At 48.1% G+C, this 22,894-nt stretch overlaps 11 protein-coding genes and 1 non-coding gene across 12 annotated transcripts; 6 read left to right on the top strand and 6 right to left on the bottom strand.

Annotated features, from left to right (window-relative positions):
* Positions 1-557: 557 nt before the first annotated feature.
* Positions 558-1,439, top strand: BABINDRAFT_160362 (Zn(II)2Cys6 transcription factor domain-containing protein). The gene has a single exon (XM_019128191.1). It carries the CDS (start codon positions 693-695, stop codon positions 1,350-1,352), a length of 660 nt encoding a protein of 219 aa, XP_018986252.1. The 5' UTR covers positions 558-692; the 3' UTR covers positions 1,353-1,439.
* Positions 1,440-2,028: 589 nt separating this feature from the next.
* Positions 2,029-6,118, bottom strand: BABINDRAFT_160361 (uncharacterized protein). Its single transcript, XM_019128190.1, has one exon. It carries the CDS (start codon positions 5,940-5,942, stop codon positions 2,430-2,432), a length of 3,513 nt encoding a protein of 1,170 aa, XP_018986251.1. The 5' UTR covers positions 5,943-6,118; the 3' UTR covers positions 2,029-2,429.
* A 707-nt stretch (positions 6,119-6,825) lies between these two features.
* Positions 6,826-7,905, top strand: BABINDRAFT_160360 (uncharacterized protein). Its single transcript, XM_019128189.1, has one exon. The coding sequence runs from the start codon at positions 6,992-6,994 to the stop codon at positions 7,583-7,585; it is 594 nt and encodes a 197-aa protein (XP_018986250.1). The 5' UTR covers positions 6,826-6,991; the 3' UTR covers positions 7,586-7,905.
* Positions 7,906-8,410: 505 nt separating this feature from the next.
* On the bottom strand, positions 8,411-9,151 carry CDC34 (SCF E2 ubiquitin-protein ligase catalytic subunit; the record flags this gene model as incomplete). Its single annotated transcript, XM_019132512.1, has 1 exon — positions 8,411-9,151. The coding sequence occupies one exon, from the start codon at positions 9,149-9,151 to the stop codon at positions 8,411-8,413; it is 741 nt and encodes a 246-aa protein (XP_018986249.1).
* Positions 9,152-11,359: 2,208 nt separating this feature from the next.
* Positions 11,360-13,372, top strand: BABINDRAFT_170679 (dipeptidyl-peptidase III; the record flags this gene model as incomplete). The annotated part of the gene is made up of 1 exon (XM_019130760.1): positions 11,360-13,372. The coding sequence occupies one exon, from the start codon at positions 11,360-11,362 to the stop codon at positions 13,370-13,372; it is 2,013 nt and encodes a 670-aa protein (XP_018986248.1).
* Positions 13,373-13,903: 531 nt separating this feature from the next.
* Positions 13,904-14,654, bottom strand: BABINDRAFT_160359 (uncharacterized protein). Its single transcript, XM_019128188.1, has one exon. The coding sequence runs from the start codon at positions 14,586-14,588 to the stop codon at positions 14,226-14,228; it is 363 nt and encodes a 120-aa protein (XP_018986247.1). The 5' UTR covers positions 14,589-14,654; the 3' UTR covers positions 13,904-14,225.
* Positions 14,655-14,935: 281 nt separating this feature from the next.
* On the top strand, positions 14,936-15,607 carry BABINDRAFT_6789 (uncharacterized protein; the record flags this gene model as incomplete). The annotated part of the gene is made up of 1 exon (XM_019132511.1): positions 14,936-15,607. One exon carries the CDS (start codon positions 14,936-14,938, stop codon positions 15,605-15,607), a length of 672 nt encoding a protein of 223 aa, XP_018986246.1.
* Positions 15,608-15,650: 43 nt separating this feature from the next.
* Positions 15,651-16,991, bottom strand: BABINDRAFT_160358 (uncharacterized protein). The gene has a single exon (XM_019128187.1). It carries the CDS (start codon positions 16,894-16,896, stop codon positions 15,889-15,891), a length of 1,008 nt encoding a protein of 335 aa, XP_018986245.1. The 5' UTR covers positions 16,897-16,991; the 3' UTR covers positions 15,651-15,888.
* Positions 16,992-18,111: 1,120 nt separating this feature from the next.
* BABINDRAFT_t149 lies at positions 18,112-18,194 on the top strand. The gene has a single exon. It is a non-coding gene; the product is annotated as a tRNA-Leu (tRNA).
* Positions 18,195-18,375: 181 nt separating this feature from the next.
* BABINDRAFT_33932 (uncharacterized protein) lies at positions 18,376-18,819 on the top strand (the record flags this gene model as incomplete). The annotated part of the gene is made up of 1 exon (XM_019131660.1): positions 18,376-18,819. One exon carries the CDS (start codon positions 18,376-18,378, stop codon positions 18,817-18,819), a length of 444 nt encoding a protein of 147 aa, XP_018986244.1.
* Positions 18,820-19,136: 317 nt separating this feature from the next.
* BABINDRAFT_170677 (RNA-binding RNA processing protein) lies at positions 19,137-21,161 on the bottom strand (the record flags this gene model as incomplete). The annotated part of the gene is made up of 1 exon (XM_019130759.1): positions 19,137-21,161. One exon carries the CDS (start codon positions 21,159-21,161, stop codon positions 19,137-19,139), a length of 2,025 nt encoding a protein of 674 aa, XP_018986243.1.
* An 831-nt stretch (positions 21,162-21,992) lies between these two features.
* Positions 21,993-22,613, bottom strand: MAD2 (spindle checkpoint protein; the record flags this gene model as incomplete). The annotated part of the gene is made up of 1 exon (XM_019131666.1): positions 21,993-22,613. One exon carries the CDS (start codon positions 22,611-22,613, stop codon positions 21,993-21,995), a length of 621 nt encoding a protein of 206 aa, XP_018986242.1.
* Between the last annotated feature and the right edge of the window lie 281 nt (positions 22,614-22,894).

The raw sequence follows: 22,894 nt of genomic DNA, 5'->3' as shown, positions 1-22,894 counted from the left end.
GCGCCGAAATCAGATGAGTCATGGTGAAAGACCTTAGGCCAGTCCACTCTATATATCGAAATAATAGGCTGCCACATACCAAATCTGATCTACTAGATAGCAGCCATGTTTTGCGAAATATGGTAATGAGTCATATATTTAGTCTTTTTGTAAAGAGCATCCCTGCCAGTTGTGTGGCTCTTAATTTCAAAGTAATGCACACGTGATTGTTACTGCCCCGCATTTTTTCTTTTTCTCGCATTCTGTTTCTCAATGCGCATTGCCCACACCGCGCTTAATCGTGCTTGTTCTGTCTGCATTTCCGTTTTGGGTCCAAACTGGTAGGAGCGCGTGCTCGCAGTTGCCGTCTCGGAGACATCCTTCGCTGTAGCTTTCCATACGCATACGAAAATATTCGCTTTCAATACCCTTTTTGAGGCAATTCCATTTTCAGCCTGTTTTTCTTACATGTGGACCTACGCAAATTCTATTTTAATATGTCTCGGTATGGAATTGCCTTCTGTATTTGTCACAAGCCAAAAAAAAAAATAGCGCGAGGCGCCAGGTCCGTATCATGCCCTTAACTGAAAAGTATATATACAACTATAGTCCCAGAGCTAGCTTGAGTGTTTTCATTTCATTCATCTATAACTATATACTTGATACGCAGTTATCTCAACCCACGCCATATTTCCTTACTACTGCACGCCGTAATGAACTACAAATCATACCAGCAGGTTTTCAGCTTAACCTCCGTGGAGACCCCCAGAGTCTTAGCTCCAAAATCTGCGACCCCACCATCTTCTCCTAAGATGAACTCTTTCAACACCCAGTTATACACTCCGCCACACTCTCCCCAAATCACGTGCCATTCCTCATGTCCGGCTAGTCCGTTACCTGCGGCTGAAAAGGGAGACAAGGAAGACGATAGCAAACCAAAGAAGCGCACCAAGACCGGGTGTTTCACGTGCCGCCAGCGCAAGAAGAAGTGCGACGAACATATCGATCCTGTTTCTGGGAAGTGTACCGGTTGCATTCGCAACTTTCTTGACTGTTCCTGGCCGGAAACCAACACCAGAGCTGTGGAGCTTAACACCTGTGTTGTTGGCCAGGGAGCGACTGTGGCTAAGGCTGCACTCAACGTTTCTGGAAGCTGCGGGGTGAGAGCTAAAACTAGCGGGAGCCGTGTGGCCAAGTCTCCAAAAGGGTCGCTGGCTGTGAGCTCCTCCTTGGCTGCGACCACCCTTGCGTTATCCACCGGTCTGATTATGCATATGCGCAACGACAATAAGATGGACATTTGCAATTTATTGAACGATGTGAAGCCGCGTGCTTCGCCGGTTGCCACCAGATTTGTCATCACTACTGTGTAGTAGCTTATAATTTCTCTTTTCACGGTTTTGGGGGTTTTGTTTTCACGGTCTTTGTTTTCACGGTTTTTGGTATATCCATACAGCAGTTGCTGTTAATAATATTATCATTTGATAACACTAAATGTAGACCCGCTATTCGATGTTACTGGCATAACGAAGTGCAATCGTCGCATGAATCAGCTACAGAGCGTTACATGATAGACACATCGTGTATACACAGTTGTCTGGTATTAGTTCAGCCGAGAGGAAGGAGTCACCAGGAACTTTCATCCCAAACGGGAAATGACGTCGCGCTTAAAAGTTTTTCCACTAATCGGGATCGTAACTCACTCATTTTTCGTTTTTAAGCGATAGGAGATATGCCACGTGACCTATTGCTGCTACGAAAGTGATCCTAGGAAGGGCCAACCGACGAAGTGGGATTGCTCAACAGGTGTATAATCACCATCTACGGAACCTAGCTTGGTCTTAATCTTTGAGCTTGGTGCAAAATTTTCAATCATTGCTAATAGGTTTTGACCTAGCGGAACCAAGGAACCATCCTTACAAAGAGATATGGTAAGCAATGCATTAACGGAGATATCTTTTATAATTAAGACGCACGAGTGTGGACTTATATAGTAAGTGTTTGGAAATTACAAAGATAATACTCCTCATCTAACAGTCTACAATGGCTATCGAGATCTCAAAACGGATGTCTTTTAAACGAGTACGTCTGTGAGCGCCCCTCGAAATTACACCCGCAATAGAGTCAGATGTAGCCCAGAACACGGGGATGGTGTGCTGAACCCCGGGGAGTATATGTCGTGCAGACCCCTGATATCTCCCAACGGACCAAGTGAGCTAATCTCTGAAAGTCAATTAGAAGGACCCGGTAGATAATAGCTCGCCTAACATTCAAACAGATGCGCTCCACAAACGTTATTTATGATATAGCCTTGAGATTACATAGTTGAGTGTACAGCCTAGTGACTGTTCGGGCCACTTGGGGTCCTCTCAGTCCACACGGAAATAAAATAACAACCTGTTTGATATAAACACGAGCGGCATCGCAAATGATAAAGTATATATGGACGCCTAAGCAACAACAGCCTTCAACTCCTTCTCGGCAACCTTCAAGCCCTCAACGGTGCCTCTCAAGTAGACAACGTCAGCATCGGCATCGGTGGCCTTTGGAACAACGATGAAACACAGGGACTTTTCTCTGATCCCGTTGACAGTTTCACCACGAGCACCAACAATTCTGTTCATAACAGACGGCCTGGTCTTGAACCATGCGTCGTGGTCAGCCTGTTGCAACAAAGCAATCTGGGCTTCCACGTACTTGGCGGCCTTTTCAGAGTTGGCAGCGGACTTGGACTTGATTCTGTATGGAATCAACACAGACTCGGTGTCTTCGGCAGCGCGTTCAACTACCTGGAACTGGTTCAACTCCAAGTCAGCTGGAGCAGGTGGCAACAGCGCCTGCTTCTTGGCGCTCTTGGACTTTTCACCGTGGCTGACCTCGGCCCCGAAGTCGCTTCTCAAGGTGCTGAAAAGCTTACCTTTATCGGAAATTAAGGCGTGGATGTGCTGAGGCACCTCCAACTCGAACTGCCAGTCATCTTTGGTCAACTCAGCGATCTTGACCTTCAATTTGTCCAAGTTTTCTTGCTGGCCAGACAAGGTAATACTGTCCTTCTTATCGCCGACTCTTGGGATATTCACCTGACAGGAAAACTCCTTTTCAAGGTCGCGTCTGGTGAAGCCCTGGAAACCGATCAACAATCTGTGCTTGCTCTTAAGCAACGGGTACTCCTCCGTGACGGCGTTCTTTCTTTCGTCCACCAACTTGTTAACCTCAACTACAACGTAGTCCACGGTCTGAGAAGGACCCTGGACGACAACTGGCCCGGCCGCCTCGCCCTTTGGAATGGTCAACAATCTTCTAGCATCTGGAGCGGAGAGGTCGTAGTAGCCTGGAGCGGCCTCCATGATGGCTCTCATGGTGGAGCCCTGCTGTCCAATAATCAACTTATAGAATTCAGGGGCAATAGCCAACTCAACGGTCTTGTAGTTCTCCAAGGTGCCCACAATCTCATTGATCTGCTGCTCTGCCTGTTTGATCCCCTGCTGGGAACCGGTGATCTGCAACTCAACCTCACCGGACTTGCCGGCGTCTCTCTGCACATCAATCTCGACACCAGTGTCGGCCATGATATCTCTTAACTTCTCACCACCCTTACCGATGATACGGGAAACGTAGGCTTGCTTGACCGTGAGGCTCTTTTCGAAGCTGTGGGTCTTGATGAACAGTAACAACTCAGACAATTCCTCGGTAGCCTTGTTAACGCCCTTGGAAGGGCCCTTGATAGTAATCTCCGAGCTGGCGGAGTTGGCGCTTGGGAACTTGATCTTGACACCATATTTCTCCTCCAACTTGTGCAAGTTGGCACCGTGGCCACCAATCATCTGGCCGTGGAACTTGGAGTTGGCCTGGATGGTGCTTACACTCTCGTCGGCCCACTTCTTGGTCAACTGCTGGATCTTGGTGGCCAACTGCTGGGTAGCAAACTTCAATCCAACGAGGGTAATTTCAGCGGAGTCGCTGCCGGAGTCACCGGTCTGAATGCGGCACCCAAAGTCGGTCTCCAAGTCCTTCAAGAAAGAGCCCTTGCTACCGACTAATCTGCCCAACAAGTTGCTAGGGAAATTGAGCTTGTGGGTGTACTCCAAGCCAGATTCCTTGTATTCCCCGGCAATCTTCTCCAACTGCGCACTAACAACGCTGGTGGACTTCTTGTAACCAACAAGAGTGACCTTGCCTGGCTTCGGCACGTGCAACTGCAACTCGGTGGAGGCTGGCTCGACGAGAGACAACAACATGCGCTGGACCTGTGGAGTCAAGGCGTTGTCTTGGGTGGCAGGAGCAACCTCGACAGTGACAGATTCGACCAATTGCGACTGCTCAACCAACGGAGCAAGCGCAGAAATGGCGGCGGCCAATTTGGAGGAAATCTCTGCCCCGGTTGGCGCGAATTCCTCCTCGTTGACAGGAGCGTACACAACATAGAGCAGTTGCTGGTGGATGTAGTGCTGGACGTCCTCGATGGCGACCAAGTGCTCAGTAATCTTCTTGTTAGCAGCGCCGGTGAGGACAAACGGATGGATGGACTCCACGAGCTTGACCTTGTCGCCGGTCAACTCGTTGACCTTGGCAATAATGGTGGATCTGACCTGAGAGACAGCCTGGGCCGCGTCCGCATCATCCGACTTGTAGATAAAGGTGATCTTGATGGCGGTTGGGTTCTCGATGACATCGTCGTAGTGTAACTTGATGCCGGTGCTGGCCACCAACTGCTTGAAGAAGCCCTGCTCCTTCAAGTACTGGAAAACTAAGTTGTTGTGCTGTAAGTCACCGCCGTGGGCCTTGGAAATGTCCAACACGACACCCTTGTACAACAAAGGCAACTGGGACAAAGCTTCACGTTCGCACTTGACCAAGTTCGACTGGAGCCCCACAAGTGTGAGGGTGGTGGCAGTCGCCTTAGACTCGTCGATAACCACCTGGTAGTCTTTCCAGAGCGCCTCCGAGTCAGCAAAGCCCTGCAACGCCTGTGGCAACTTGATCGTGGTGGTGTGAATGTCGGAGCGCAACGCCGCAAGTTTCTCAGAGATTTGGACCTTGAGGTCGTTGATCAATCTGTGGGCCCCGGAAAGGAACACGGCGGTCTTGCCGAAGGTGGCTTCGACGCCCTTGGTGGTCTCGGTCTTCTGCTGCTGTTCCAAGAACGGCAACAAAAACTGGTCGGCCTCGGCGACGTCAAACTTGACGGTGACATTGGAAAGGTGCTCGTCGACAATACGGAGGATCTTGGCCTGAGCATCCTTGCACGCGGAAGGAGACCCGGAGATTTCGATCCCGGAGGTGACTGCGAACGGATCTTCGGAGACAGGTTCGGCTTCAGGGGAAGACTCGTTGTCATCCAAGATGTCGATCCTGACGCCATAGTCGGCTTCAACAGCCTTCAAAGTCTTACCCTTAGGCCCGATGATAACCCCCTTGCATTTGGCTGGGACAGAAAACACAACCTTGGAAGGCTTGATGAGCTTGGCGCCCATCTGCTTCTTGGCCTTTTCGACATTGGCAGCCAACCCCTTGATCAAGTAGGATTTCAACTGCAACTTGTTAATGGTGCTGACCTCGATAGAGACTTGGCACTGCTGCTGGATAACCTTGAGGACGTCGGTATGCTGCGGTGGCTGGTATGGCTGCAACTGGCTCAACGGAATTTCAAACTTGGACTGGATAGTGCCAGAAGAGGTGGTCTTCTTGGCACTGACGGACTGGACTGGAGCGGCGGAGACCTTCATCCCTGGGCCCCACTTGGCTGGGGATGGAGCGGCGGCATTTCCATTACCCAAACTTGGGAAGGCAGATTCGTCGCGGATGCCCACAGGGGTGGAGGCAGCGGAGGTAGGGGCAGTTTCGTCATAGTGGAGTTCGTCATCGGAGTAGTGGAGCTCCAAGTCGTCGAGGGTGGTAGCAGAGGATGGGGCGTGCTCGGCGGCGGCGCGAGCAGCCAACATAGCAGCGGCGGCAGAAGACATAATATTGGGACCGGTAATACAGAAAGTGTTGGGAAACACGGGCAACAGAGAGATAGAAGTGTGAGACTTGTGAAAGTTGGAAAGAGGACAGAAGAGACCACAAAACGAGGCATTTTTTTTATTTTTATCGGCGGTTGACCAAGTAAAGTTTCGGGCATACCAAACGAGTATGAAAGAGGGAGGAAGGTCGTGTGCCGCAAATCGGGCCACCCTGGTATAGCGGCAGCGCCTATATCTTCCGGTTGGTGCTACGTGTCCGAAGCTGAGATGCCCTGCAGGGAAGAAAGGTTCCGAATGGGATGACGCCGCGGGAGCGGGGTAAGGGGGTTGGTAGGGGGATTTTACCAGGAATATACCCTAATCCGGACCAAGGAGATGAGGGCATCGTGGGCTTAGGGTGGGTACTGGAGTACCTAGTTACGGGGAATAGAGTGCTACGTAGGTCTAAAGCTCAGATCATTCTCTCGTTTGACACAAGTGAGTTGAATACGCTCCACTAGTACGATCAGGGTTGATCTTGAGTCCGGCAGGTGGGCGCATTTCAGCCTACTGCACGGCGGAAACTTTTCGACCGCCTGCCAATATATCGCTTAATGCGGAATCGTTGCGAATTTGGATAGAAAATGGTCAAGCGAAGATATTTGAAAACTAAGGGATATTTTGGCATTACACAGCGATCTAGTCACCCTAACCGAACCTTATGTTTTTAAGTGCACTTTAAGTTCACTATGGATACAGTGGTATATCTCTACCTCAAGGGTAGAATATCTACTTATAGTAATAAGTAATACTGGTTACCTCTATAATGTATATAGGATAAAGGAGGGAGGGATCGACCTCCTAATATAGAGTATTGATCCCAACCACATGACAGCTACACGCCTACTACAGATACCAATTTCAGCTTTAAGAAATTCCGATTCTCTGTTTGGGCGTTAAATCGGAAAATTCATCCTTGTAATGATCACGGTGGAGGTTAACGCAAATGCTGGTATCCCTTACCATTTTCTCGCCCTGGAAAAGAATGGACAATTACGTGAATTACGGAAATGATTCACTTTGGTCTCAGCTGGGCTCATCCTGGACGCCGCATTAGAACGGTTTGCACACATACGCCCGAGCTTTTTGCTCGGAGAATATCTTATCAAGACATCTACATTCACACTTCTGCTCTCATCACGAGTTGCATTCCAGAACCCCCAACAATGCTCCAGTCCAAAAGTCTATCGAGATTGCTTACCCAATCTTTATCCCAGTCACTGCTCTTGGTGCCGTCCGCCACCACATCTGCCTCGCCCTTAGCCATCTCTTTGATCACCAACGAAGGTGAGCTCATCTGTTCCTACTTCTCTCCCAGCGCCCCACCCTCACCCTCTGTCTCTCCCTCTGAAATCACCACTCTTCTCAAAGATGACTTGAAGATCTATGCGATTTTTGTGATGGATGCCTTCAAAAAGCAGGAACTGACGGAGTTCATGGAGTTGGACATTGACTCTTACACACTCTTGTTACGCCGGATTAGCCAGGATGGTTTGTTCACACTCATGGTAATTGCCAAGGATTTCCCCAAGGGCTTTGCCATTACCAAGTTAGAAAAGTTGAACACAGTTCTAAAAGAAGGTTTGAAAGGTTTCCAATGGTAGAACCCAGATTTTCACCTCAGTGAAATGTGCCATAGTGATGAGTTATAGAGTTTATTGTGGAGCTTGCAGATTCACCGAGACAAGTATTCCAGTGCTACCAGTGTCCGGCCAAATGTCCGTCCTAAGTCTCGAGACCAGGAAGTATCTAGAAGTCTCGCCCGCGTTTCACGGCTAGGACACATTGTCCCTCAATATATCGTAATACAAGACTGTTGTTGCAGACGTAAAAGCATAAAAATATAGGCCGAGCCCAAAGTATTTCCTTCCGAGAGCAATATCTGAGATATTACATGGTTAAACTGCTCCAATGAACCAACTCCGGCTGCATCCATTTATCAATACCTTTGCCTGAGCTCGATATGTTTTAATATAACTCCGTAATCATCGTCCCACACTGCTATAGTCACCTAGGAATGGGTTAAAAATCAAAGGTGACAAGATTTAACCATAAATCAAGTTTTTTTTTTTTTACAAGGGCCGATTGACAAACGTGAGTAATTATGTTCCCGGCATCTCTGTTTAGATACCTTTCTATAACAAGCTAATTGCATCCTCGTTGTGCATTATTCAATGCTAGCCTCTTGTAAGTTATCAGTCAAGGTCTTGCTGGGACTCACAGGTACCAGCCGGACTATGCTCCCCTGCACTGTCGCAAACTTCCGTTAACCATGGCCCATTCGCCGTACCAATGGATTCCACCTCTTGAAACTCCAAGCCCATCTTATCGGCACACACCGTTCCTTGGCTAAAATCACCTGCCACAGCCTTTAGCTCTTACATCGTTTTTTTATATATATTTTCATTAACGCGTATATTACATCTGTACTACTTGGTGACCTCTTCGTCGATCTCTCCGTCCTCATCCATCTCCATGTCGTTGTGGTCGTGTTCATCCTCGTCCATCAAGCTCTCGACATCATCATCGTAGTCGTCTTCCTCCTCCTCCTCGCTCTCGAGCCAGAAGTCGTCATCAACAATGTCCTCTGGGTGTTCCTGGGTGGCCACGGTGGACTGGACCAGCTCCAAGTTCTTCAAACTCGGCATCACAAAGCCCTCAGGGATGTCCTGCATTGACCGTAACACCTCCTGTTTGATACGGGCGTTGTACTTCTCTTTGTTCTTGCGCCATTCAATGGCGGCGTCCACATTGGCTGGCGATGCGGTGTTCGGGTCCTCAAGGAGAGACACGATGGAGATCAACACGGTCTCTACCAGCTGCGCTGGGGACCATGTTTCGGAGTCTGGCTCATCCGAGTGTGGGTCGCCCAGCTGGTGGAGGATGGAGATGCAGAGGCGGCCATCGCGATACACGTTGGGGTGGTAGATGGCGGGCGTGAAGCGGAACGTAGGCGGGGAAAACGGATAGTCTGCAGGGAACTTCATTTGCGCTTTGAAGAACCCACCGTGGTAAATGGAGTCTTCGTTCAACACCATAACGCCGATGTTCCAGAGGAAGATGTTGTCATTCTCAAGTTCGATGTGGAAACACGGATGTGCCTTCTTGGGGTTCGTCAAGTCCCGGAACTGTCGTGAGAGGATGATGGATGCGGAGGCGGTGGATGACATGTTTGTTTGCTTGTTTGTGGATAGGTATAGTGGCCCCTAGGGTATAGTGTGTATGTGGTGGGTGTAAATTTGTATCTTGCGAAAGACAAAGCACAAACGAGAAAAAGAAATGGGAAAATGGAATGCCTGCACAGAGCCCAAGGCCTTACAAATCAGCGCCGCGGGAAAAGCAATTTCGCCATAACCCCATCCGACGATCAGGAAAGTTTACGGTTTGGGATTTGTCAACTCGGTAAAGCTGAGCGTGGCGTAGACGCCCTGGGCGTAGTTGCTAGGTGGAAAAGAATATTCATAACGTGACGTGGCGCTGCCATCCGGAGAGGGCGGAGATATGGAAGGTTCCATAAGCTATGACTAATACACCAGATTTGGCACGGGATATAATTTTAATGACGTGCTTGCTATCTATGTCTACCAATCTGCGGGGGCGGTAATGGGCGTTCCGGCTCGTGAACTAGCTGTTCCATGTATCTCTGGATTGTGTCACAATCAAACCTAAAACCTATGGGAATGTTTATATAAATAAAACGTGGAAAAGGGTTTAAAGTGAAGCGGCCATCGGGGTATGATGGGTTATCTTTTTGTTTACCAAAGCAGAACTTTACACGATAATCGGATGGTAGAGGAACTGTACACGAGGCCAAATTTTCGGCTGGTCAATCAGGGATACTCCTGCTGCATACGAGAGGATCTACTTTTAGGGGAAAGTTGAATAGGTCATCGGGGTACATGCCAGTGGTGGGTGGGAGACCGGTCACACTCTACTGTCTACAAGTATACCCCCAGTACTAGTTGGCGATTCCGGATTGTAGTTTTCGGGAGTTTATAGATGCCTAGATCTGACAGAGTAGGGTCTAAAAGCCAAGGTTTATGGTTGTTCACGGCGGTGAAATGTTGAATAAACTTCCGCTTTTATACTGTGTTATCATCTACTGGTGTGTAAAACGATTCGGGCCCGGTACGTGGTTCAATCTCTTGGCACTACTGGTTTAACAGGCGTGTGCGGCTGCGCTCTACCATCGACCAGGGGCCTCCCTATCGCCACCAGACATGCATCTGGTTGCATAGAAAAATCTGACGTTGGCAGTACGTACTAGCGAATATCGATACATTTACGTTGCAAAAACTATTACGGGCATTTAAAGCTATAATATCGTCCTTCATGATACTTTCTGTCTTTATACTATGAAAATTTGAAACTGTCGGGGATATGGGCGCGTAAAGAGGGGTCAACGTATCGTCTGCGGCCTGTTACATACAGGCGCTGAGTATTTGGTTTGACATTAAAAAGATGGAATTACCAGTGGGGACCTTGGTGTTGCCATAGACCGCTACATTGTCGGCATTGACATTCCATACAAATAAACTGATAAAATAGTTTCGGCAGGCTTTATAAAGCCTCACACTTAGACGAGACTGAGCTCATACAAAGCAATTAACGACACTACGCACTCAGGCTCCCAAAGTCGAATATTACGGAGGTTCGGTAGGAAATCCAGAGAAACTCTGGTTAAGGTTGTTTATATAAAGCATTCAGAAGCCACATTCGTCGCATACTACCACTACTCGCCGGAAAAGCTCTAATTAGAGTTCTGGATATTCAATGGATAGTTTCGGCGCTAATATAAGCTCTGAACCATGAAATAAGAGACGCTTTAGGTCTGCTCGAAGTTGTGCTTCGCTTATACATTAACGGATACCCTCTAAATCCATTAAGCTGAATTATAACTTGGAATATACGGTGCAAACCAAATGGAAATTTCAAATCTTCACTGGGGGTTTTAATAACACTTCCTCGAGACGATGCCTTCAGGGTCTAAAATAATATTGAATTAATCCTCATATAGAAGGATGCCACTCCCTTCATTCAAGCCGTGCTACGCCAGCCCACTTAAAACTTCGATATCAATAACCCACTAATACAAAGCCCGAACCGAGATAAACTGGCTGAGTCTTCTAAGTAATAAGAATCAAATTATTGCCTTAAATATAATTACCTCCGGACCTTTTGGGAGTATAGTTCATCAAGAGGTGCTCTTGGCTCGAGCTCTTTTATGGCGGTTCCCGCTCTATCCTGCACGGCCCTGTGCCTCCTACACATACGGCCCCATATGCCTCCGACCATTTACCATTGGCTCGGTTTGCCTTCATATTATATAACTCCCTTCCCCCACTTTTTTTCTCTCTAGTCTCGATATCCTCCTTAACATGTCCGCCATTGCCAATACATCCACTTACCTCGCCGATGCAGGCGCTCCTATCGTCAACTTGTCCGCAAAGGCCCACTTTGCAGAATTGTCCGCCACCGAACAGCTCTACGCACATTACATGTCCAAGGCGTCCCACTGGGGGACGCGTGCGGTGCTCCGCTCGGTTTCGCCTGAGAGCAACGACATCTACGACTTGATCTTGGCCATCCACAGGGCTGTCGATGGCAAGTACGCCGATTCCATCGCTGCCAAGCAATACCTCGAGTATGCCGCGCAGTTTTTGTCCAATTTGGGCAACTACAAGTCCTTCGGTGACGTCAAGTATATCCCAAGACTCTCTCCAGAAGAGTTCCAGAGCTTCATTGACGGAATTGCCGACGCCGACATCTCCGCACGCTTCGCGAAGGTGCGCACCGCGCTCTACTCGTTAACCCAAGAGAACGTGCTTTTGGGCTGGACTGATAAGGGCCACGTTTCGAGCTACTATCCGGGCCAGGCCATCACCCAGACAGAAATTGAGACCGTCAATCGTTTGCTCGCTGACCAGGGCATCATGCCAGAGAACACTCGTGTCTCCAAGACCGCCGCCAACGCCTTCACGGTTCACGTGGCCTCTGCTGACACCGTATCGCTCTACAAGGATATCGAGGCCAAGGGCATTACTATAACCTTCCAGTTCGGTGACCACGCGTCAGAGTTTGCCCAGATTGCGGCCGCGCTTACCGAAGCCGCAAAGCACGCTGCTAACGATACCCAGAAGGCGATGGTCACGGCGTATGTTGAGTCCTTCAAGACGGGCTCCATGGCGGCGCACAAGGAGTCACAGGTCCAGTGGGTCAAGGACTTGGGCCCACAGGTTGAGACTAATATCGGGTTCATTGAGACCTACCGTGACCCATCCGGGGTTAGAGGTGAATGGGAGGGCTTGGTCGCGATGGTGAACAAGCAGCGCACGGCCAAATTTACCGCGTTGGTGGAAAATGCCGGGCGCTACATTGCCGCTTTGCCATGGGACAAGGCGTACGAAAAGGATACGTTTACTCCCCCAGACTTCACTTCCCTCGAAGTGATGACCTTCGCTGGCAGCGGGATTCCTGCAGGGATCAACATCCCGAACTATGACGACGTCAGATTGAACTACGGGTTCAAGAACGTGTCTTTGGGCAATATCTTGAGCGCCAAGACCAGTAGCATCGAAAAGATCACCTTTGTCGACGACTCCCTCCAGGCAGAGTTCAAAAAGTATAGCGACGAGTCGTTCGAGGTCCAGGTGGGAATCCACGAGTTGTTAGGTCATGGGTCGGGAAAGTTGCTTCAGGAAACTGCTCCAGGCGTTTTCAACTTTGACAAGGCCGTGGTAGACCCCGCTACCTGGTACAAGCCGGGCGAGACATGGGGCTCCGTGTTTGGTTCCACCAGCGGTGCGTTCGAAGAATGCCGTGCGGAGTCGGTGGCAATGTACTTGATCACCAATCACAGCTTGTTGACGGTGTTCGGTATCACCGACGAAGCTGAGCAGAAAAAGATCATCCACGTGGGCTTCTTGCTCATGGCGCGCGCGGGGTTGTGTGCGTTGCAGTTCTGGGATCCAAAGAGCGGCAAATGGGGCCAGCCGCACATGCAGGCCCGCTATGCGATTCTCCGGGTGTTTGTCCAAGCCGGTTTCGTGCAGTTGGAGACGAAGGAGGCAGATTTCTCTGACTTGATGATTAGATTGGATGAAAGCAAGATTGAGACCGTGGGACACGAGGCAGTCGGCGAGTTCTTGCGCAAGTTGCACACCTATAAAGCCACCGCTGATGTGGTTGAAGGTGTGAAGTTCTTCACTGGCATGACCGACGTGAAGGCTCACGGTATGGACAAGTATAGAGACGCGGTACTCAACAAAAGGTTGCCAAGAAAATTGTTCATCCAGGGCAATACGTTTGTTGAGGATGGCAAGGTTGAGCTCAGGGAGTACGAGGAGACAGAGGTCGGTATGATTCAGTCGTTTGCCGAGAGAGAGACGTAGAGGTAAATTAGGCTAAAGAAGATTTCTATTCGTTGGTTATAGGGTAGATTTTATGAGAAGGGATGTCTGAAAAAAGAGGAGGGTGCGGATGCTGTAGAGATTAGGGTGATCTAGCCAGAGGGTATATTAAAATACCAATTCACGCACTAGGTAATTGGTAAAATCTGCACAAAATAAGAGACGTCTGGAATACCATGGCACTTGGCAATATTCATTATATCTGAGAGCAAATCTCTATGAATGAATGCTTTTTGGTCAACCGAAAGTATTAACTGTGCATACACGGCAATATGACAACGCCTACAAGTTTGTTTGGATAAGGGGAATTGGGAAAACACACGGCATGTTGTCTCGAAATGCTAAAAGTTAAAGGTAAATATCTCTCAGTGCCCACTAGCACTTGGTATTATGCTGAAGCTTATGATTAGAAGAACCCGCTCCTGATTTTTTAAAATAACGCAACGGGTAGCGAAGGATTACCTTGTTGCCCTTACTGCCTTTTTTTTTCTATTGAAAGAGCCAGAGAGGGTGATTGAAGTGTAGGTAAACCGTTGCGTCGCGGATGTTTGTCAGTTTTCCCTAATAATGATCGTCTCCAGAGTCTGTGCTCACAGTCGCACCAAACAATGCCGCAGCCTTCCATGCCTCATTCCTGAGAAACAGTTTTGGCTCTAATCAAGCTCCTTTTAATTCCATAATTCTTCCTCACGGATTTACCCATACCAACTAGAGTTGATACAAGTTCAAAATAACCTACATCCCGCCATCGCCAATAAATATCCTTCTATTCGTACAAATCACACAAACGTACTGAGCGCTCAAGCTTCCCACTCCTTCGGGCCTTCGTACACCTCTACTCCTTCAAGTTCTTGTACAATTCCTTAAAGTCAAACTGAGTTGGGTCCATGCCGGTCTTTTCCAACTCGCCAGCAACCTCTTGCAACTTGCTTCTGATCTCGCCGTCCATCATCATCTTCATCAAGGTGGACTTGTTGAACTCCAAGGTATCATAGCCCTTGTCGGACATGAAGCGTCTCAACTCAACCAACTTGGACATCACCTCTGGACTGTTCTTGACCATCTCGGCGAACTCAGAAACGCCTTTCTTGCCCTCGGAGAGGGCACGTCTCTGTACTAAGGCAGTTCTCAATGGTAAGGCTGGACGAGCAGCCATTGGCACTGCCAATCTGGCAAATCTGGTAGCGGCCCTGAACATTTTAATAGCGTGGATGGTAGTAAACTGGTACTTTGTGTGTTTGTGGATGGTGCAAATCAGTTGAAAAATGCATGCTCCATATGGTAGTGCGCCTGTTCAAAGCACCGTATAGTGGAGTGGCAACGAAAAACCCCATGACAATTGGATATGGATTATCCTGTATGTATTGATATCCTGTGTGTAAATGTAATGTTGAATAAATATCCTGCGTGTAGAGCATTATGACGGGGGAGGAGCTATCCTGTGTAGAGCTCACGCAGGCGGAAAACCTGTGACGTCGGAGATATCTGAGACAGCGGCTTGACTAGACACACCCGCCTTCTTCTTCCTTTTCACAACTAATTGCAATGGCTAAGAAGGCTCCCGCTGAGAACTCCAAGAAGGCTGCTGGTAATGCCAGAAAGGCCGAAACCGCCAACAAGAAGCGTGCGGAAGAAGACGCTAAGGTGCAAGCCCTGGAAGAAGAAGACTGGTCCAAGGGTAGCAAGAAGGGCAACAAGAAGAGGGAAGATGAAGCTGAAAAGAAGGCTGAGGCTGCCCGTAAGAAGGCCGAGAGGGATGCTGCCTTGAAGGAAGAGGAAGACTCCTTGCCATCCAAGCCATCGGCCAAGGGCAGAGGTGCCGCCAAGGTTGCCGCCAAGAAGACCGGCAAAATTGACGATTTTATGGATTTCAGCAAGGTTGGTTCGATCAGCGCCACCGGTATTGAAGACGCTTTGGACGCGCTTACCTTGGCCACCACCACCAACGGTGGCTTCAGCGCCAAGGACATCGACAGACACCCGGAGAGAAGATACAAGGCCGCGTACGCTGCATACGAGGAGACCAGAGTCCCAGAGTTGAGAAAGGAGCACCCAGGCTTGAGATTACAGCAGGTGAAACAATTGGTGCACAAGGAGTTTGAGAAGTCGCCGGAGAACCCATTCAACCAGATCACCGTCGACTACAACACCAAGAGAGAGGAGGTTTCAGAATTGAAGCAAAAGTTGAAGACTGAAAAGGAAAAGAGGTTTGCCTAGGCGAATGTGTAATGGACTAACGACAAGATGTGATATTATAACCGTCAGAACGTAGTAATTTGTAAGCTTAGAACATTTGTTCAGGCAGGCTCTGATTAAATAATGCAGGGATATTCCTGACCATTGGCGCAGAGATTCGAATATTCCCTGTTGGTTTATCCCGACTCAAATATAAACCCTACATGTGAAAAAGTGATAAAAAGATACCAGTGGTATTTCACTAGAATCGTGGGCGGAATGCTACTGGCCCTTCCTTTGAAGTAGCTAGAACCAAAACCAAATTAGACGTCGATCTTGCCACCCCACTTGGCATCCTTTAACTGGCCCTTAACCCCATCCAACTTGATTCTGAAACAAGCGCCCCCTAAATCTTCATCGGTGTCCTTAACACCATCCTCCGCCGGTAACTTGGAGCTTGCTGTGGTGACAAACAACTCGTTGCGCTCTGGCCCCATAAACGAACACGAACTAACCCTGGCAGCAGGGAAGACAAACTCCTCCACCAACTTGGCATTCTCATCAAAATGGCACACCCTATTCAGCCCCCAAACTGCGGTGTAAATGTGACCGTCCTCGGTGAGCGAGAACCCGTCCAACCCCGGAAGGGACTCTTTTGGGAAATGATCGGTGATCACAATGTGCGGGGTGCGATTAGAAACTTGCCCGGTGGCAGGATCGTAGTCGAATTTCCAGAGGGTTAACGTGAGCGTGTCGGTGTAGAAGAGACTTTGCTTCCCCGATTTATCAGTGTAGAAGTTAATCCCGTTGGAGAGCTGAACGTCATCTAAGATTTTGTCCACGGATAAATCTTTGTTTACTCTAAACAACTTAGACTTGCCACTGGCGATACTACCGATATGTTTATCCATCGCCCCTACCCAGAAATTCCCCTCGTTATCGATAATCCCGTCGTTTAAACGCAATTCGGGGTCAGGATTGAAGATAGGAAAGTGGCCCTTCACCACAAATTCCAAGGTTTTGAAATTAGCAAATCCGAAACCCTTTGTCCATGCCAAGGCAAGAACATCATTGTTGTCAGTAAGGCCCACTGATCCCACAATTTCGCCATTACAGCTAATCACTTGGTGCGACTTCATGACTTCCTTAATCTGCTTGCTGGAGTAGTCAGTGATCTCATTGGAATTGTCCAAGAGTTTGACACGATGGATTTTGGAGCCAATAGCATCGATCCAGTAAATCGTATTGATTGCTGGATTGTATATCGGCCCTTCGGCCAATAAATTATCAAGGTTTAAGAATGGAGCGGAGACTGTCGTAGATTTGACCATTGTCGTATTGTGCGAGACGTAAAAGTGTTCAATTGCACACTGGCGGCGTTTGACCTTTTATACTTTTTCCTTGTCCACTGTGTGCGGTGTGCGAGGTCATCCCGAAGAAAGAGGGGAAACCATAACTGCTGGTATTGCTCCCGATCTTGATATTTAGGTTTAATTCGATGTAATTAGCCGCCGAAATTCCGCTTCTGCTGCACGTCTCGCAGGGAAATGTGGGGTAAATTTTGGTACAGGCCCCTGCCGAATTCCGACACGCCCCGCAATTCTCAACCATTCGGTGTTTGGAAAACTTGGCTTTAGGTCTCGGTGTTTGCAAATCCAGTAACAGTGTCTATTATTCATATTATGATCCCAGGTCAGCTATCCGCGAATAAAAGCGTTGCTGAGGTTTAGGAGCGTGCTTACTTAAGCCGTGGATTTTTGTAAGGGCATGGGTGTTAACTAGAACCGTGTACTGGTCAAGAGTCACATAATAGTATTTAGATCTTGAATATTTATCACGGGTAAGGTGTATACAAACAGAGAATTATTCGCAAATGCAATCTTGAGGGAAGTTTTGCCAATCTACCGAGATGGTTAAGCGAAAAATCGCACTGTTGGCTCCTCAACGTTAACCTTTTGAAAGTGCCTGGTGGCTGCGACTCATTTATCACACTAATTACATTCTTCCTAAGATTCAATCTCGCTGAAAACCGGATTTCCGACAAGGAGTATGGGTCTGATCGATTTATTACAAAGCGAGCGAGACATTGCGAGAAGGGAAAAATGACACGGAGGGTGATAATAGCAATATTACTCAAACCAAAATTTCGGAGTTATAATAATGACTCAGATTTTATTTCAGGTTGATCATAAGCAGCTACAGGAAGAACCAATTATCTATAAAAAGGTATACAATACCCTTATTCTTATTATCAAAACTAATGAATATACATAATCTATTTACATATTTAAAATTCTGCTGCTTTACCAAAGGATATGTAAATTATTATAACCAGTTATTATTAATTACTTATCGCCATGGGCACCAACGTTATTCAGCAAAAAATTGCTAGATAATAACAAGCACGAGGTATATCTGGTCTCCCAAATCCTTGTGAAACTACCGGGGTTAAGGGATATGTATAACAGAATTAAAGGAAAATGTGCAAGAGTATTCTCTGGCTCATCTCATCATATCCCAGCACATCTCTGAAAAATTAAAACCGTGGAGGGTTGGCCGAGTGGTCTAAGGCGGTAGACTTAAGATCTACTGGACTGTGTCCGCGCGGGTTCGAAACCCGCACCCTTCATTATTTTTGACACCAGCAGCAATATATCCTGCATGTAAATTCTTTCCTTTCATGATTGCTCAACCTGCATCGAAGGCAGCATCAAGGTCTCGAGCTATATACTCCATGAACGCTTTTCTGCTTATAAATCCCATTAAACAGCCCTCTCTTGCTTACTCCGTATAGATAAAAGCGTTTCCCAATGTCCTCGGTTCTAGAAAATATCACCTCTTCCAGTGAAACCCCCTACCCTGCGTGGCTCTTCTCGACCGCGTTGTTGGCAACCTTCACATCTCAAAACAATAAAGTGCAGGCGGTGCAGCCGGCCCAGGCCTCTTCTGGTGGGCTCATGAGCATGTTCAGGCGTTCCGCCAAGGTAGGAATCAAGCCTTCCCCGTTGTCTTGCATTGGCTTTGGTGGTGCCATGGCTCTTGGTGGGTGGATTGTGCGTGACGGTGCGGTTGACGATGGTGCTGGCTTCAACATGGCCTGGTCGACCTTGTACTTGTTGGTTAACGGTGGTGCCAGTGTCAGACAGATTATCAGGGGCAAGATTTGGCCTCTCTGTTTAACTGGGCTCGCGCTTGGAAACTTGGGGATCTACGGTCGCAGATTTGTCTACGGCGAGGAAGAGAAGTTACTCTAAATCCTGGGTTTCAATCGGCGAGCGTCTCTGGCACCGGCATTATTGCATAAGACTTGGGTCTATTGCTAGTAAACGTTATTTATTATACTGACACACCCAAGGCCAGAGCAAATAGTTGATGCATTGTCTGCTTGTACTTATCCATGGATACTTAGGATCGATAAAGTTACGAAGTACCTATTTCTTATCTTAAAATTATTAATATACACCCCATGCCTCCGTACTTGCCGAATACTTCCACCTTGTCCATCAGTATACTATTCCAAAGTTGCATTCGCCTTGCCTCCTCTATTCAGCGATATTTGCTACCAATGCCCTTATCTGCGGCCCCTGCTTCTGATCTTATTCGACTGTTGCTGGGTATACTCGTCATACTCCCTCGCTCTTTTCCCACTAAGCACTGGCTCTCTGTTAAAGTTAATCTTCGGCTTCTTCTCCTCCTGGGGCGCTGGGGCGGCCACCGGCGGGAACATCTCGAGCTCCTGCTGCTTGACCAAGGCCTTCCAATCGCCACGCTTTCTCGTAAACAACTCCATGGACCAGTTCTTCCAGACCAAGCGCCCGTAAGTGCTTTCCTTTACCATTTCCTTCTGCGCATACAACTCACCCGCGACTCTATCCTTGTACAAGTTCAACTTCACAGTAAAAACCCACAACTTGTCCACAATGTGCGACCCGTAGGAGTTGCACGCAAGCTCGGCTATTTCTCCCGTAAACAAGTTCATGAGCTTTCGGCGCTTGATCACGTCAAGCTCCACAGGGGCCTCCAACAACACCTCAAGCACATGCGAGAAAACACCATGCTTGCACATTTGGACAATGCGCTGGGCACGCAACTCGAGAATCCCGTCAAGTGTCAACGCCATCAACTTCGTGTCGTAGGCACACAATTTCTGCAAGAACAACGAGCGGCGTCTCTCTTCAGCTGTCGGCCAGTCGTCTCTGGTGTTGCCTAAGGTGGAACCCGTCAACTGCAAGATGTTTTCGGTGAATTCGGCCGGCTTGGAAGTGTAGATGCTCAACATGGACTCCACAATCTCCTCCTTCTTGTAGTTCTTTCTCTCGGTGGAGGTATCGATGATCGCCTTGACCATCTCCAAGTTGGCAGCTCTGTCGGCCTCGGCTGGCACCAAAAACTCGGCAATGTGGGGAATCAACTCGTCCAAGATCTGGTCCAAGTTGCTTGGCTTCAACTTCTTCATGAGCGCCATGATCACAAAGCACCCCGTCGTGTTACGGTTACACAACCGCAATACTCTATCGCTCATGTAGAGCTTGTATAAACGATCCATGTTCTTGACCTTACCACCGTGTGTGATGATGTTCTGGAGGAAATGCGAGCCAACGGCATCAGACAACAAGTACTCCACATAGGCACCCTCAGAGGTATCTTTTTCCACGTGTGACGTGTCTAAAAAGCACAAATGCCAGAAAGATCTCTGTTTATCAACCATTCCCTCAACCTGGATGATCAACTGCAAGACAGGAGAGGCAACCTTGTGCACGGACAATTCTCTCATCGACTTGGGGGTGTGGTTCTGGATGATGGACGTAAACCACGTCATCATTTCGTCTTTGAAAGACGATGGAGTCTGGTAATGTTTGGCAAAATCCTCATTGTCCATGATTTCAATCATCTTACGCGCAATCTTAGACCTCTTAGAGCGCAACGTCGAGTTGGAAACGGTCGAGGATGGAAGCTCCTTCCCTGCAAGAATCAAAATGATGAGACGCAATACATGGGAGGCGTACTGGTTAGTGACCATCGCGGGTAATTGCGGTTTAAACTCTTCGGCCATCATGAGGAAGAGATTTTCCATCGAGACAAACGGTTGGGCCTCCTCTTCTTCATCATCAAGCTCGAACTGCAAGTCTGGGTTCAAAATCTCCTTCTCAACCAACGCGGCCGCACGCACGAGCAAGGTTTCCAAGCAATGCGACGAGTACTTATGGTTAGCAAGAGCCACAAAATGTCCCTGCAATGCCCGGTAGAAACGCTTGACCTGCGCGTCAGTGCATGAAAGCAAGAGTCTCTCGACCAACTTGGAGCAGATCTGGTTCGTCATCAACTTCAATTCCTTGCCTTTGGACTCCTCCAACACCGAGCGGATGAAGCCCTGACGTTCCTCCTCATTACTGAAGGCGTTCACGTTTAAGGTCGACTCTGCCTGCTTAAAGTAGTCCAATTCCTGGGAGTCCACGAGCCCGAAAAAGGTGGTGGGCGTTTCGTTGAGCACAGCTTTCGCCTCCTCTGTTGTCTCCACCGGCGGCGCAAAATCGCCCGTTTCTTTCTTCTCTGCCTTTGCGGCTCTTCTGCCTCTGGTTTTGGATTCCTTAGCCATGATGTAGTTGTATGGGTGTGAGGGAAAGGTATGAGAAATTTTTCATGCCTTTTTAAATTTGAGAGCACTGCATATAAATAAAATAATTTTTCACTCCGGCATAGAAAGATGCGTTGCTGCATGACATATTGGTTTGTAAAGCACACGGAGAGGGACACTGATAACCTGATCGCCCGTGCTGAATCTGCCCTCCATGCTAGAGCCCCACGAATGTATGGTGGAACAAGAAATATCATTCGGGGTGTACGTGTGGCCTGGTCTGGATGTGGAATTTCATAGTCGTAGGACACTCTTTTAATTTATCTGGTGGTTAGTATCACTGTAAATGTCAAAGATTAGGACGCTAGAGATGGTTGTATTTATACTATGGCGTATCGGCTACTCTAAGCCAAGACGGACATCATATCAAGCATGGAGATTTGATTTATATAAACGCCTAGATTTTCTTTGATTTTCTACCGTGGCTTGGAGGAGAAATCCCCAGTGTCATGTTGATTCAATATTTTTGCCGCAATTGGTATCCGCAGGACTTGTGATAGAGGGTTTTGTTTGATGCATAACTTAGAAAATCTATCGTCTAAAAGGGTAAACACTGGAGACCTGGATTCTCCTAAGCCATTTTATTCAATGCATTGAGGTATGCGTGGACTGCCCGAATGGCCTTCTGTATGGGCAGGGCCCAGGTTTCAATGGTATGTGGGGGCCCCAATCAGGCAACGCTTGAATGAGTACTAAGCCCGTTGTGTGTATTTTCTCACCAACTAGGAAAGGCCACATCCTAAACCTCCAGTGGCCCCCTTAGTATTCTTCAGCTGGCGATTGGATTAACGCCTATTCATTCAACTTATAACTCACAAGCGTCCCGATCTCATGCTCGTTTGTCGAAAACTCCTTGAATTTGACGTTTTCAACGCGCCCCTCCAAGTCCATGCCGCCACGCTGGGAGTCAATCCACTCGGTGGGAACCTGAGCGTTGGGGTCACAGTATACCAAGACGTTGAAGGTGTAGTTCCCAGCCGATAAAATTGGGAGGAACGTCACAGACGCGGTGATTTGGCGGATGATTGCCTGGATCTCGCGTTGGACGTCTTCATACAGTTTCTCTGGAGCGTCCTCCCGCGGCTCAGTATTGCTGAACAACTTGACGTCAAACTGCCACCGTTCCACAGCCTCGTAATCATCCTTATTGACAATCGCCACAATTAGCTTGTCGATATTGCCGCGCATGAGCCATTTGTGGAGCTGCGACAAGATCTTGCGGATATACTTTTTGATATCGTCGTCGTGAGTGATGACCATATTCAATCCGTATTTTTTGACGGTTATAAAGTCCTCTGGTGGGTAGATACCCCTTTGGTAGAGGATCGAGTTGATGGAGTACTCGAAGAAGTCAGCAACGATCTTGGAAGAGCCCTTGAGCGACACCGTAGAGCGGGTGGGGGCGGATGACATTGCAATAGTTGGATATGATATCTTAGTAAGGTGAAGGATGATAAGTAGTTTTAGTGAGTGTGGTAAGTTATCTGATACTTTGTATTCCGGGTACTAAGACGGATTAGGCTGGCACCGTGTAGTTGAAAAAGAGATCTGATTTGAAAACATTAGCCGACGTGCGCCGCTAACTTCATGCGGCTGTCTTTCTATCGCTATTTCGCGAATAAATAATAATGTAAAATTAACATGAGACGTTGCACCCGGAGTATATGTTAGTGGGTAAAACCGTTTGTTTGAGG

The sequence above is a fragment of the Babjeviella inositovora genome (assembly GCF_001661335.1).
Source record: "Babjeviella inositovora NRRL Y-12698 unplaced genomic scaffold BABINscaffold_3, whole genome shotgun sequence".
Classification (NCBI taxonomy): domain Eukaryota; kingdom Fungi; phylum Ascomycota; class Pichiomycetes; order Serinales; genus Babjeviella; species Babjeviella inositovora.
Note: the sequence above shows the minus strand (reverse complement) of the source record. Positions and strands in the feature narration are given on the sequence as shown.